Here is a 16,304-nt window from a genome sequence, read left to right on the forward strand (position 1 = left end):
TTGTATCTTATAATCTGAAAAGTCACATAATCAGTATAATCATTTCTTTTCTAAACATCTTACCTAATAGACAAACATGTAAATTGACTGTACCTCTGCTACACCAACAGCTAATCAGGAGTGAGTATGAAAATTAACCAAAGATGGCGGTGATACCAAATTTTTAGACTGGAACCCGGATTCTTTGTCCACTGGAATCAAGATAAATCCACGAACAGAAAGTGGTATAACAAAGATGGAGATTTATTGAAGAACAAGTACAGAATCCCACGTAGGGAGGGGGAAGAGTCCCACAGAATGGACTCCCATATAGAGAGGGGGAAGAGTCCCATTGAGTTCTTTTTCCCCAGGGCTTATACAGGCTGCAGATCCTGGTACCTTGATATCCCCTCTGATTGGTCACTATTCCTTTAGACTGGTTACCATAGTAACTCCTGGGCTCAAAGGTTGAACCTCTCATGGGATATTTGAGGTTCTCCCCGCTCCTTCCTTGTTTTCCTATTCCCTTTGGGCTTTCTTCTTCTCCTTCTGAATGAAGGGCTTCCTTCTCTTTATTTTGTAAATACAGACCTTTTGCTGTTCCCAGCGCCCTCATTCTATGGAAATGTACATGTTGCAGCTTTCCAGCTCCCCCATTCTATGGAAATATACCTTCTGCTGCTCTGAAGCCCTGTGCTTCCTCCATGGTCCCCTTAATTTCCAAAATTTCTAGTATTTCCTAAACCTGTCCTATTTGACCCCCAAAATTCCTGTTTCAGTGGTTAATTTGCATATGCAGGCGCGGAGCAGCCGGGCGGGGCGGGACACCTGCTATGAGGGGGAGGGCGGGGGGCAGAGGAAGCTACAGGAGTGGTGCTTCGGCCGGGAGCGAGGACTTGCAGGCTCCTCGGTGGCTGGGAGCGAAGCCAGGGGAAGAAAGGCCTATTCTTGCACAAATCTTCGTGCAACGGGCCTCTAGTCTATAATAAAAGTATATTATCTCTATACGCATAAATAAATGTGAATTTATGCCTTGATGCCCTGTTATAGAAAGACATCCCAATAACAGGAATGTGGAATTTAATGTACTCAATCTAAACTTCTTTGGCCACTTCTGCACCCTACAATATGAGCTTGAAAAACTGGTAAAACCCTGGGGCAAAGCTAAACAGAAAATAATACTGCAGTTGAGTGAATAGCCACTCTGTATCAAACATGGTACTAAACATGTAACATATTGTCTTATTTCATCCTCATATCCTCCTTGTCTGGTGATGCAAGCCCTAGTTTACAGATAAGCCAACTGATGCTCACAACATTAAAAAACTGAACAAAGTCACTCTCTTCACAATTGTAAATTGGCAGAGTTAGAATCGAACTTGCATCTGTCTCACTCCAGAACCCATACTCTGTGGACCATACCACATTCTCTTGGATTCCTGGGGTCATCTGCCAATTACATTAGTTGTGACTCTTAGCACTCCTAGGAACAAAATTTCTCAACTATCCTCCAACCCATCAAGCCTTCTAAAAGGCTTTCACAATGTTTATAATACTGAGAGTCAAGACTGGGGGAAGGAAGGGAGCCGCTGGGCAGCAGCTGAGAGAAGCACCACCTCATCTGCTCTGGTCGTTTTACTACAGCTGTGGGTGCAACTGCTGTTTAAGCAGTGACTGCAGTACCTGAACACTGGACGATGCCTCTTCCCTAAGGGACCCCCTCCATCCCCATAGCTTCATACAGAACTCATGGGTATTTGAGTTATTTGACTAATCCTTTGACCTTGTTAGTCACTGCTTGCAATAGACCAAACTTTTCACCTTCAAATACATCAGAGTTCTTGATCAACAAGATTTGTCAGTAAACAACTATTTGCAGAACACACATACATACACAGAATTTTATGATAACTGATTATACCTTCAACTCTCAAGGAACTTGAAGTCTAATTTGTCTTGCCTCCCTTATTAATCAGTCAAATATTTACTGAGCAACTTGACTACGGAGCCAGCACGTGTCTGATTCAACAGAAAAGAGTCTATAAAGCAGTAAGTTACAGAAGGAAGAACCAAGAGTTTGATGTATGAGGTGGAAAGTGAAGAAAAGGGTCATGGTCAGGAATGATTAAGACTGAGGGGCAGGCAACTTGGGGAGAGAAAGAGAACACATAGGAGATAAAAAGGTGACCATTCCCTGAGTGTATACTTAGTAAATAACTAAGCAATGGGAAGTCAGAAAAGGGAGAGATTAGCACATATTTTCTTTCTTTCATCCATCCATCCAATAGGTATAAATTGTGATCAACAACTGTGAACCAGGTAACATTCTAGGCACTGGAGCTACTTCTGTAACTGAACAGCCAAGAGCTCTTCTGCTCTGTTATCATGGAACTTACATTCAAGTGGGGAGAGACAGATAATGGCTATAGACAAGTATGAAAATGGCAAGGAACAAAAAAACAATGATAGGGAGAAAAGGCGAGCAGGATGCTATTTTAGATAGATGCTATCTATTTTAGATAGTGTTCAGGGCTGAACACTCAAAGTGACATCTTAGCAGAGACCCGAAGTGAGACAATAGGCCACAGAAGACCTGAATATGCACGAAGGACCAGAGAAAGCAAATGCCCCAAGGTAGGCAAGCCAGTAGGGAGGCCTCTGTGCCAAGGGGATTCGGCTGCTACTAAGGGCCAAGTTTGGAAAGCAGAGGGCAGGTGAGAAAGCACTAGTGATTGGGGAAGCAGCATGTATATGGTGTGTATAGGTGACAGGATGCCAGTGGAAAGAGCAATGAGGATAGAAAACACATGTGACTAATAAGGTAGAGAGGGCCTGAGGGGATGCTTCCCAAAAGAGATGAAGCGAGTTGGGATTTTAAAGGAAAAGCTAGTGTTATTTTATAGTAAACTAGAGGCATGTTGCACGAAGATTTGTGCAAGAATAGGTCTTCCTTCCCCTGGCTGCTGGCACCAGTTTTCCTCCAGCACCCAGGACCCAGGCCTTCGCTCAGGCTGCCGCTTTCCGCCTTCACTCTAGCCAGAGCCTTCAATCTTCGCTCCGGCTGGAGCACCACTCCTGTAGCTCCCTCCGCCCCCGCCCTCCCCATCATAGCAGGTGTCCTGCCCCGCCCGGATGCTCCACGTCTATGTATGCAAATTAACCCATCTTTGTTGGGTTAATTTGCATACTCACTCCTGATTGGCTGGTGGCCGTCGTGGAGGTATGGTCAATTTGCATATTTCTTTTTTATTAGTGTAGATGCTTTGTATCTGGGAATATGAAGCCAAATAGAGAGAACTGTCTACAGTTATATTAATTGAAAGTTATACTGGATTGAAATGAAGGATGTGGAATGAGATATGGCAAGAACGGAATGTACAAGAAGAGGCTGGAACAATGATGTGTACAGGTTTTGCATTCATGGCTCAAGGGGTGCTGTGAATAGAGGGACTCCAAATACCCAGCTCCCAAGACAAGAAGCCAGCTGACAACAGAGCAGCCACCTTTTCCGGAAACACAATTGAGCATAAAACCACACTTCTTTCTTTTCAGCCTTTAAAGTCTGGCATGTCTTTTCCCAACATGCTCAAATTTTGAGCATCCTGGTTTACATATGAGACTTTTTTTTTAAGGCAACAAAAGAATTGCCTCGAAAACAGTAACAGACTTAGAGAAAACCTGACTGCTGGAGATGCCTCAGCAATCTGCATTTTCATATTAGCAGCTCAAGATTTTAAATTGAAAACACAAACCCCACCTCATTACCTCTTTCCTTATGCTAAGAGAAAATGGAAAATACTTCGCAAGGAAAAAAATGCAAGCCGCGGGAACTGCCCTACACTGTCTAGTAGCAGTGCCCAAAGTTTAAAGGGCAAGCAGAGCCCAGGGCCTGGCGCACAGTGAGCTGGGGGACAGAGGTACTCACGGTTTTCCTCCTGGAATGCCTGTCAGGTTTGGAGGTATTGCTGGCACACGCATGTGATGGTGTGGATCAAATCCAACCTACATTTTTTTTGCAAGCAAAATAATAAAAACAGACAGTTACATTTACTCATTTCATCTTACTCAATATCTTTTCTAAAACCTAGGAGACAGATTCTTTAAAAATAACATTTTAGAAACATATGGAATTAGATATTTATTGATGAAATGATGGGATGTTTATGATTTCAAGGTAACATAATTGGGAGTGGCACATACATAAAAATATACTACTAATTATTCATGCTTATTATAAAGGAAGCACTCACAAAATTATTAAAATACTTGCTATACTTTGGTAGATTTACAATTTTTTAAAATGGAATATAAAATAAAAAAAGAAATTCCCTCACTTACAAAAGAAAATGGATCTCATGATATAATTACATATAGTTTAATTTATAAATACACACTATAAATAACTCAAGTTATACAGACCACATTAAAAGAACATGAATGATAATCCTCTGTGCCCTGAAATGTTTCTTTTGTAAAAACCCCACAGACGTACCACTGGTGATCTCCCATAGGCAGCGGCTGCGGCGGCGGCGGCAGCAGCAGCACTCATCTGCGGGGAGATGTTGTGCAGCCCTGCATAGGCGGCTCCAGGGCTGGTCAGCTCCCCATTCATCCCAGCATGGGGCACGATCCCAAACGGGGTTGGATATGGACAAGGAACTGCCATTGGGGTCCTTAGGCTTGAAGCTACAGACAAAGATGGAAGGAGGAAAGAGAAAAACAAAGAACACAGGTAACAATAATGAAGTCAGACATTCTTATATACATTAAAAATAGGATCGATGATTCAAATAAGCTTATTTTTATATTCTCAAAAATCATTCAGGCCTTCATCAGAGTTCGTTCATTCACTTTATTTTACTAAACATTTACTATGTGCCAGACATCGTGCCTGGTCAGGTTAAATAACTCTGTCAAACAGCCAATAAATGCTGGTTATTAATGCGCTTAAAGAACTGCACTCTTTAAGCTGCTTTAATTTCTGTAAAAAAACAAGCAACAGCCAAAACCGGTTTGGCTCAGTGGATAGAGCGTCGGCCTGCGGACTCAAGGGTCCCGGGTTCGATTCCGGTCAAGGGCATGTACCTTGGTTGCGGGCACATCCCCAGTAGGGGGTGTGCAAGAGGCAGCTGATCGATGTTTCTCTCTCATCGATGTTTCTAACTCTCTATCCCTCTCTCTTCCTCTCTGTAAAAAATCAATAAAATATATTTAAAAAAAAAAAAAAAACAAGCAACATATAAATATGGAGAAAACTTTTTTTTTACTAACCCAAGGGGTCGACGCCTGGCGGTTTTCCAGGTACAGGCCTCAATCCAGGAGTGGAATTACTGCCTGGGGTGGGTGCATCGGTTCGTGGAGTAGGGGTATTGGACTTTGAAACAGGAGTAGTAGATTTTTCATTCTAACAAGAGATGCAATAAGATACACTGGCAATGAGAACACAGTTTTAAGAATTATGTTTAAAAACAATGATGTTTTACATTTTAAAAGAAGGTAAAGAAAAAAACAACAGGAAAAGGTTCTTCAGCTTGGGCCTTTATTTTCATTAATTAAAGAAAGCTAAAAGGAGTTCCCCGAATCCACAAAACAAGGAAGCTGAATTTAGAGTCAAGTAGACCACTTCCAGAAAACTGGTGAGTGTCCTATAGAGGCGAACAGGTCATGCGTTCTATGACCATCACTTGCTGGTGGCTTTAAGACTGAATGGTTTGAGTTGGGCTCCTGGTGGATAGTTTAAGTCACTGGAACTTCCTGGTTAACAGATCCCATTAGAAAAGATCCAAGCCTGAGTCATCATACAGATCAGCACAGAGGAGTTGCCATTACGAAAAGGCAAAAAGGCCAGAGAAACAAACAACAAAAAATTAATCTAGCTCTCCGTCAGACATAGCCCATTAATTTGCAGAAAAACTGATGAATTTTCTTTCCTTTAGCAGTGAATTCAAAAGGTTACTTAAAAACTAAATTTGTACTTTTGTTCTTGTTAATGTTATGTTACAAGGAAATAACAGGTGAGAAAAAAGGAGGGTGCCACAAAAAAATGAAATTAACTGCATAGCCACAGAAGGGGTTATGAGGAGATCACCCTGACTTGCCAGCAGTTTCAACTGCATTTCTGATTTGTAGTGTGAGTCAAGGTGGATTTTTTTAAATGAAAGATTATTTTTTAGATAGAAAAGGAAAATTATTGCAGTCTATATATAGCATTGTAATTCAACCAAAACTAGCAACAAAATCACATCCATGCCAAAAACTAAATTTACCATAAACCACAGGTGACAAAATTATCTGTGACCCCAGTGTGCATTTCTTCATCTTCACTAAGACATGTATTACTCAATGTCCCCACCTCCCCCTCTTGCCTTGCCGAAAGACTCACAAGACAAATATCCATCACTGACAAATCGGTAAACCCATCTGTTCCAAAAATGCTTGTCAATTAAACTTGAATGCTGAACATATACATACATTTGGAAATAAATGTCCTATAGAAAAATGTGAAAAGGAAAAAAAAGGCAAACCCAACCATCTTGAAATAGCAACACTGAGAAAGATGGTGAACTGCTTACAAGGCTAAGTTCTTTGGATTTGGAGGAAGGAGTACTGCTGGAGGATGCAATTGAGGCTGGGCTGATGGGGGCATCTTTCTTGAGCAGGCGAGTCTTGTCCAGGCCATTCTCTCTGGGGGAATGTGCTGGGCTCCCTCGAGGGGAAGAGGGATCCTACAAAGTAACATCTCGGGTATTAATGCAGCACAGAATATTCACAATGCTGGAGTACTTGGGTGTGGACGTTTCTAACTGTAAGTATTTAATAGCTTAGAAATGCAAAATGTTCTGGAATAGATAAGAGTCACCGAATCACTGAAGAAAATATTCAGTATCGAGGTCAAAGAAAATACTACAAATTTATAGTATTTATTTAAAACAAAAATCCAAACCCTAAAAATTGGCAAGCCACTTGTCAATAAGATCTATGGGCTAACACAGAGGTCTGGTGTGCATTTGTGGTGGTAGCAAAACACACTTGCACATCATAGAAAATAATCGTAATAACAAGCATCGGTAACATAGAAAGTCAGTAATACGCAAATTTTCCAAGTAAATATAAAGCAGGTCCTTTGAAAAATTAAGAAAACATTGCAGATACCAATTGTTAGGACACTAGTCATTGTTAAAGCTGGGCAAAAATAGGAAGTTAAATGAGCCGTAAACATACCTCATTGGAAACGTCAACCACCAAGTTGTCATCACTCTTCTCACCATCGCTGTCCTGTATTGACAAGTGACAAGTATTATCTCCTCCCCCAGTTCAAAAAAAAAAAAAATCACACTAGTTAAGTCCAGACTAACTGGTCATGTCTTATAAAAATGAACTGTACCAAACGATGCTAAACACTCTACAGTGTACTATGTCCTTTAATCCTCAAGCTAGAAGCTCTGAGGTAGGTAGTATGATGACTCCATTCTACAGTTTGAAAAATTGAAGCTTGTTACTCTATTGTATCAGCAGCAAACTGGCACACCCACACTGAATCTGCCTACACATGGGTATGATGTGTTCTGTTAGTGTTTTTAAAAAAACTGGGTAAGTAGCCATAATTTTAAAATTGGCAGTTTTCAGATGAAAATCCTTATTTTCAGCACCACCTCCCCCCCCCCCCCCCCCCCCGCCCCGCACCGTCTGCCCCTCAGGCCTGTAGTCTTGCTAGGCATTATCACAGGAGGTGAAGTGGGGACTGCTTGCCTCCATCCCTGTCCCATCCGGCTTGCTCCCTTTACTATGCGACCAAAAGAACCAGTCACTGAAGAAAAATGAGTGTCAACCAATGCCAGGGACATACTGGATGTCTCTGAAAGTCCCAGGCCATAGACTTTCTGTACTCCTCAGCACAGGTCATCTAAACATTATAATAGGTTTCCTATGATTTTATATTTTTCTTTAACATTTCCAGCTGACCACAAAAAATTCAGCCACCTGGAAATATATGGAGGGAAACAAATACATCTATAGAAATAATAATATGGAATACCCAAGTTTTCTATTCGTTGCCAGACAAAGCACTCTGTTCTCGTCACATACATGTGTGCACTCCTGCACCCATACAGGACTTCAGGCTAATCAGTTAAGACAAAACTCTGACAGCAATAAATTCCCTCCCTCCCCCACCCTCCCCGCTCCTAGGATGTTGTTATCCTGTATTCTAGTTTTGGCTGGTAACAGTTAAAGGGTAACATGGCCATAGATAAAAAGCAAGGTAAACTGGCCTCCCCCAAAGCAAAGGTGAATGAACTTACATAACGAGCTGCAATTTCCTTTTCTTCAGTTTTCTGCTTTTTGCTATCAGAGGAGTAGTCTGTGGAGTTTCTGTGCTTCTCTGCACCTCGGAAACTGGCTGACGGGGATACTGAAGAGCTCTGAAATCAGAAAGGGAAGCAGGGTTGAGAAACCATCAGCCATTAAACAGTGTGGGCTTTTTTTAAATTTTTCTTTTTTCTTTATTAAGGTATTACATATGTGTCCTTATCCCCCCAATGCCCCCCTACTCCCCCCCGCTCGTGCCCTCACCCCCCAGTGTCTGTGTCCATTGGGTATGCTTAAATGCATGCATACAAGTCCTTTATCATTTGAGACGTTATCTCCTTTTTGTTCAATAGTACACACTTGCAAAGCTGGTAACAAGAAATAGAAGAGAGAAGGAAGTGAAAGGAAAAAGAAAACAGATATCGAGAGAAAAACAAGGAGAAAAAGAAAAAGGGAAAAGGAGCAGGAAAAAACAAGACAGAATCAGAGATGAGAGAGGGAGCAGAGGAATAAAAAGGAGGCAGGGAATAGTGCAAACTCCAAAGACAGAGAATGGCTTTGTCTAAAGGAGTTGCTTATATTAAACTATTAAAGGAGCTTTAGAGAACTGAGAAAGGAGGCAAATAGAAGAGAAAAAGGAAGAAAAGGCAGGCTTCTTTTTTTGAAGTTGGCTGGTAAATGGGAAGTCAGTATTTTAAGGCTCTACAGAAAAACTAAATAATTTAGAGGTCAACCTGAGAGATAATAAGTAGTTCAATGAAAAAAAGGAGGAGAGGTACTCTTTGGGGATTTAAGCATCCTAATATGATGATCATGTGCACAATTTACAGCATTTTGCTTCATCCCACACCTTAAGGGCTTGGGAGATGCAGTGACAGATTAAAACAAAACAATAAAACTTATACCTGCAAAAGTACTCTTTTTTCCTTTCTGATTCCTAGAACTATTATTATAACCCCACTCCTTTTTCTCTCTGGAATCCCAAGAACCCCATTAGGCCCAGGGAGTGGAGGAAAGTGGTCCCTCCCTCGGGATCAAGGTCAGGGGCAATCTGTATGAGCTCATGTCACCTGTCATCTCTGCTCTTCCAAAGAGCTCTTAACCTGATAAGTCCCATACACAGAAAACAAATACCACAGACAAGATCTGAAGCACATAGAATGAATGAGTCTGTCTGCCATTAAGGCCAAGTGGTTACTGGGCACATCTAGATGGCATGAGAGTTTAAACCCATTGATGAAGAAGTAAAGAAAGAATGGGTAAAAACTGGAACTAACCTTAAGAACTAAGTGGCTAGTGACTCAGTTTCAGAAAGAACAAACCAAAGCTCTACATAAAGATGAGGTGTAAGAGAAGGCTCAGGGATGAGTGCAGGGCTAACCTGCTGAGGAAGGACTGAAAAGGCCTGAGGAGCCAGTCCCTCAGTAGGCACCAGCGCAAGACTCCAAGTGCCAAGTTAGCCCAACCTGAGGTCGAAAAGGGCTGATTTAAAGGGCAAGAATACTTGGAGATAAGAACAACTGTTCTAGGAAGAACAAAGAATCACCACAAGAATATCCTTGCCTGACATCCACATCAGTTCAGAAAATTGTTCAGTGAAGGTCTTCCATAAAATTAACTCCTTAGCAAAATAGCAGACATTTGTCGTAGCAATATCTTTACCAACACCACTCCTAGGGCGATGGAAACTAAGGAGAAAATAAACAAATAGGACTACATCAAAATAAAAAGCTGCTGCAAAGCAAAGGAAACCATCAACAAAACAACAAGGAATCCCACTGCATGGGAGAACATATTTGCCAATGTTATCTCCAATAAGGATTTAATCTCCAAAATTTATAGGGAACTTATACAACTTAACAAAAGGAAGATAAACAACCCAATCAAAAAATGGGCAAAGGACCTAAATAGACACTTTTCAAAAGAGGACATACAGAAGACCAGGAAACATATGAAAACATGCTCAAAGTCACTAATCATCTGAGAGATGCAAATCAAAACAACAATGAGGTACCATCTTACACCTGTCAGAATGGCTATCATCAACAAATCAACAAATGACAAGTGCTGGAGAGGATGCTGAGAAAAAGGAACCCTCTTGCACTGCTGGTGGAAATGCAGACTGGTGCAGCCACTGTGGAAAACAGTATGGCGTTTCCTCAAAAAAATTAAAAATGGAACTGCCATTTGACCCAGTAATATCACTTCTAGGTATATATCCCAAGAAAACAGAAACACCAATTAGAAAGGATATTTGCATCCCTATGTTCAAAGCAGCACAATTTACAATAGCTGAGATTTGGAAACAACCTAAGTGCCCATCAGCATATGAGTTAATTAGAAAACTGTGGTACAGCTACATAATGGAATACTACGCTGCTGTAAAAAAGAAGGAATTCTTACCATTTGAAACAGCATGGATGGAACTGGAGAGCATTGTGCTAAGTGAAATAAGCCAGTCAGAGTAAGATAAATATCACATGATCTCACTCATTTATGGAACACTAAAGGCCCGGTGCACGAAATTCGTGCACGGGAGGGTGTGTCCCTCAGCCCAGCCTGCACCCTCTCAATCTGGGACCCCTCCAGGTAGGATCGGGCCTAAATGGGCAGTCGGACATCCCTCTCACAATCCAGGACTGTTGGCTCGCAAATGCTCGCCTGCCTGCATTCCTGATTGCCCCTAACCACTTCTGCCTGCCAGCCTGGTCACCCCCTAACCACTCGCCTGCCAGCCTGATTGATGCCTAACTGCTCCCCTGCCAGCCTGTTTGCCCCTAACTGCCCTCCCCTGCAGACTTGGTCAACCCTAACTGCCCTCCCCTGCAGGCCTGGGTCCCCCACAACTGCCCTTCCCTGCAGGGCCGGTTGCCCCAACTTCCCTCCCCTGCTGGCCATCTTGTGTGTTGGAGTGATGGTCAATTTGCATATTACTCTTTTATTAGATAGGATAGAGGCCTGGTGCATGGGTGGGGGCCGGCTAGTTTGCCCTGAAGTGTGTCCCGGATCAGGGTGGGGGTTCCCTTGGGGCGTGGGGCAGCCTGGGCAAGGGGCCTGTGGTGGTTTGCAGGCTGGCCACGCCACCCAGCAACCCAGCCGAGGCCCTGGGATCTGGGATTTATTTATCTTCTATAATTGAAACTTTGAAGCCTTGAGTGGAGGCCAGGACAGGCCAGGAAGTTTGGCTTTCTCCATCGCTAGGGAAACCCAAGCCTCCTGCTCGCTCCGTGGCCGCAGCCATTTTTGTTGGGATTTATTTATCTTCTATAATTGAAACTTTGTAGCCTTGAGCGGAGGCCAGGGCCGGCCAGAGCGGGCGGAAAGCTTGGCTTCCTCCATCGCCAGGGAAACCCAAGCCTCTTGCTTGCTCTGTGGCCGGCCGCCATCTTGGTTGGGTTAATTTGCATACTCGCTCCTGATTGGATGGTGGGTGTGGCTTGTGGGTGTAACGGAGTTATGGTTAATTTGCATGTTTCTCTTTTATTAGTGTAGACAATGAACATCATACACTGATGAACAGAAATAGATACATAGACAAAGAAGCATCTAGCAGACTGTCAAACTACAGTGGGAAGGCAAGGGTGAGGAGGAGGGCGTAAGAGATTAACCGAAGGACTTGTATGCATGCATATAAGGACGACCAATGGACACAGACACTGGACGGTAGGGAGGGGCATGGGGTGAGGACATGTGCCGGGGGGTAGAGGAGGCTGGGGCGAGGTCACTGAGGGAAAAAGGAGACATATGTACTACTATTTGTAATACTTTAAACAAAAAAATTAAATAAATAAAATAAAAAATAATAAAATTAACTCTTGTACTGTTTTCCTTTATTTTAGTTTGCTAGTAATAATTAACATTTATAAAAATACACAAAATTTCTGAAGATGGCGGCAAAGATAAACAACTAAATTGCACCATGCACAACAATTTCAAAAATACAACTAAAAGACAAAGCATCTACTACCCAGAACCACGGGAAAGCTGGCTGAATGGTAGATTTACAACTAAGAAGGAAAAAGAAAGAACAAACGCGGAAGGGCTGAGGTACGGAGGCGCGTGAATTGGGCTGGTGGCGGGCAACGGGACACGTGGCTTTTTTTCCAACCCTAAGGGAGATAAGCTCCCCATCACTCTGAAATCCAGTTTCTGGGGATGCGCGGGGGACCCAGACACCTATGGGGAGAAGCTGGACTCTTGGCCACCGTGTCGGAAAGTGAGAGTGACTTTCGTGCAGAGGTGCGCCCAGCAATCAGTGTTTACTGGGCTGAAGTGTGGGATGCAGGGACTTGGAAACGTGGAAAGGCAGAAAAGGCAGACTAGCAGCCATTGCTGTTTGCCACGCCCTAGCCTAGTGATGCCCTGAGACCCGCCCCACCCTGAGACCCGCCCCGCACATTCTACAAACCCGCCCAGGCTCCAAACAGCAGCTTTTGCATATAAATGGCCTGCCCTGTGGCAGCTTAACCAAATAAACTGCAGTTTCAGTCAGACTGCTCCAAAACCACTCAAGCAAAGAGGAGAAAACTGCAGTTTTTGCTGTAACTCCTGCTGAGTGGCCTCAGACAGTAGCTGACCTGCACCCGATTGGAGACCCAGAAACGAGGGCATCTAGTGGTCGGTGTGAGATGACACCAGATTTCAACCACTCAAATAAGGGACACATTCAAGAGGCAGACTCAGTGAGCGCCAAAGCCCTACTGGAACAAGTCCCGGCCCATAAACATGTCTCCAGCACAGCAATTCTTCCTGTATAGATACAGCGGGTCCTCACAGCCAATTGGCCTGGAGGTCAATTCCTCCCAATGACACCAACAACAATCAAGACTTAACTACAACAAGGCTGTACACACAGTCTAAAAGAGGTCAATTCCTCCCAATGACACCAACAACAATCAAGACTTAACTACAACAAGGCTGTACACACAGTCCACAAAGGGGTGCACCAAGAGCGTCCACCTCAGGTAACTGGGAGGCTGACCCATTGAACCAATAGGACACAAAGTTACCCTACCAACTCAGGGAAGCAGCGAAAATGAGGAGGCAAGGAAACAGATCCCAAACAAAAGAAATGGAGGAGAACAAATGAATGGACATAGAGTTCAAAACCACGGTTATAAGGTTTTTCAAGAATTTCATGGGAAAAGCCGATAAATTTAATGAGACCCTCGAGGATATGAAAAAGGTCCAACTAGAAATGAAACATACACTGACTGAAATAAAAAATATTCTACAGAGACCCAACAGCAGACTAGAGGAACGCAAGAATCAAGTCAAAGATTTGGAATACAAAGAGGCAAAGGTCAGGCCTCCAGAAAAGCAAGAAGAGAAGAGAATTCAGAAAGTAGAAGATAGTGTAAGAAGCCTCTGGGACAACTTCAAGAGTACCAGCATCCGAATTTTTGGGGTGCCAGAAGAAGAGAGAGAGCAAGACGCTGAAAACCTATTTGAAGAAATAATGACCAAAAACTTCCCCCACCTGGTAAAAGAAATAGACTTACAAGTCCAGGAAGCGCACAGAACCCAAACAAAAGGAATCCAAAGAGGACCACACCAAGACACATCATGATTAAAATGCCAAGGGCAAAAGACAAAGAGAGAATCTTACAAGCAGCAAGAGAAAAACAGTTAGTTACTTACAAGGGAGCACCCATACGATTACCAGCTGATTTCTCAACAGAAACTATGCAGGCTAGATGCGAATGGCAAGAAATATTCAAAGTGATGAATAGCAAGAACCTACAACCAAGACTACTCTACCCAGCAAAGTTATCATTCAGAATTGAAGGGCAGAAAAAGAGCTTCACAGATAAGAAAAAGCTAAAGGAATTCATCACCACCAAACCAGTATTACATGAAATGCTTGAAAGGTATCATTTAAAAGGAGGAAAAAGAAGAAAAAAGTAAAGATAAAAAATTATGAACAAATTCATACCTATCAACAAATGAATCTAAAAGTCAAATGAATTAAAAATCTGAAGAACACAATAGACTGATGAACATAATAGAATCAGGGGCATAGAATGGGAGTGGATTGATAATTCTCAGGGAAAGGGGGTGTCTGTGTGGGGGGTACGGGAAAAGACTGGACAATATCATACACCTATGGATAAGGATAGCAAAGGGGGGAGGTAAGGGCAGAGGGAAGGGTGGGAACCGGGGGGGGGGGGGAGATAAGAAACAATTGTAATAATCTGAACAATAAAGATTTATTTTAAAAAAAAGATACACAAAATTTCTAAGGACCTTTTAATTAACTATGGGAGGCAGTGTGATAACCAGAACTTTGGGCTCTATATTCTGTTTTACTTCCATTGTACCATGATGCCACATATTCCTTTTTGGCTAAACTTTCCAAGCATGTTGTTAGAGGAAAACCAATAAACTTTTCCCTCACCTGGGTTGGTGTAGCTACCAAGAGATCACCCCTAGTGATCATCTGTAGTGATGACAACTCAACCACCAGCTCCAAAGACAGGGATGTAAGGTGGGAGTTTAGAGGAGGAGAACCATCAGAATGACCAGTGAGTGGGTTCCCACTAATAGGGGCTGGATATTTCAAAATTCTTCCTTCCTGTACCAGTTCCTCTCAAGGTTTTTTATAAATACTCTTCATGCATGCACCAAAACCTGTAACTATCCATATCAAACGTTCATCCTTAAGCTTAGTGGCAGAAAAGATGGCAGGCATTATTTAGTAAAGATGAAGACTGAAACAAAATATTAGAAGCCAAACAATTTTAAAAGTGGATTGCTTCTTAACTATCATATATCTCCACTGAGTCCTCCATCCCAAGACATAAGACTTAGTTCAATGCTTCTGGCTTTGCTTTCACACCATGGCCCAATGAACTCAGGTGTTCATGACCACTACTCCACTGGAAATCATGCACACAACCATCATCTGTGAGTTACCACAGTTAATGCCAGAGCCCATATCTCGTTTCTCCCCTCTCCAGTCTATCCTCTACATTTCTGGGACTCAAACTTCCCAGATATTCAACAAACTGAATCCCGAAAAAAAGCAACAAGTGGTTTCCCACCATCCAAATTTCTGAGTTGAGTTTCTTTTCTAAAGGCCTTCACTTCTTGCCCTGATGCAGGGTCCTGGCTTTTCTCAGCACTGTGAGCTTACTGTTCCCCCATTCTCCGTGTATTTATATTGCATCTGTAGTCTTTTTGCCAGGCTCCCGAGAATGCCCTTTCCCTCAGCATCTTTTGAAATTTCCTCATTCTTAAGAACCAGCTCTGCCCTAACCGGTTTGGCTCAGTGGATAGAGCGTTGGTCTCCGGACTCAAGGGTCCCAGGTTCGATTCAGGTCAAGGGCATGTACCTTGGTTGGAGGCACATCCCCAGTAGGGGGTGTGCAGGAAGCAGCTGATAGACGTTTCTCTCTCATCAATGTTTCTAGCTTTCTATCCCACTTCCTTCCTCTCTGTAAAAAATCAATAAAATATTTTTTTTAAAAAAGAACCAGCTTTACTATTACTTTTCAAAGCTCCTTCAGACACTGGTAGGTAGAATTAATCACTCATTCCTCTGTTCCCTTAACATTTTGTTCACCCATGTAACAGAGCCCTGATTATCAATTTATGGCTATTTGTTTGCAAGGCCACTTCCCACTCCAGGCTGTAGAGTCCTGGGGGCAGGGGAAGCTGGCATAGGGAGCAGCACAGAACTGCCCAGATATGTTTTTGAACATAAATGACACATCCCCTCTGCATTCCTTAATCCCAAATTCCTATGATACAGTCCCCTTCAGATTGGCCTCTAGGCTGAACAGTTCCAAGGGAAACCATTTGCTACAGTAAGATCTGAGTAGTGATGCCCCTGGAACTGGCAATATGGAATCTCTGTCTCTTCTTCACCTTTACTACTTCACTACTTCTACAATTGATTTTACCCAAAAGACCGAGAAGTGATAGCCTACTTCTAAATGCCTTAATCCTACTAATTTGATATTTTAAAAAAATTAATGAACATGTGTATGATTAATAACTATCTGATTATTTTAATT

The 16,304-nt window shown here is 42.6% G+C and overlaps 1 protein-coding gene across 6 annotated transcripts in view; it reads right to left on the reverse strand.

Moving 5' to 3' along the window:
- The window catches only part of LOC307111319 (transducin-like enhancer protein 4), a 155,379-nt gene that overhangs the window by 16,789 nt on the left and 122,286 nt on the right, over positions 1–16,304 (reverse strand). For all 6 annotated transcript variants that reach the window (XM_079791113.1, XM_079791114.1, XM_079791111.1 and 3 more), the window contains 6 exons: positions 8,280–8,399; positions 7,201–7,254; positions 6,552–6,704; positions 5,251–5,383; positions 4,472–4,665; positions 3,905–3,981 (listed from right to left, as the gene is read on the reverse strand). In XM_079791113.1, the coding sequence (XP_079647239.1) occupies positions 3,905–3,981; positions 4,472–4,665; positions 5,251–5,383; positions 6,552–6,704; positions 7,201–7,254; positions 8,280–8,399 (731 nt within the window). The remainder of the gene's footprint in view (positions 1–3,904; positions 3,982–4,471; positions 4,666–5,250; positions 5,384–6,551; positions 6,705–7,200; positions 7,255–8,279; positions 8,400–16,304) is intronic.

This window comes from Cnephaeus nilssonii, assembly GCF_951640355.1.
Source record: "Cnephaeus nilssonii genome assembly, chromosome: 14".
NCBI lineage: Eukaryota > Metazoa > Chordata > Mammalia > Chiroptera > Vespertilionidae > Cnephaeus > Cnephaeus nilssonii.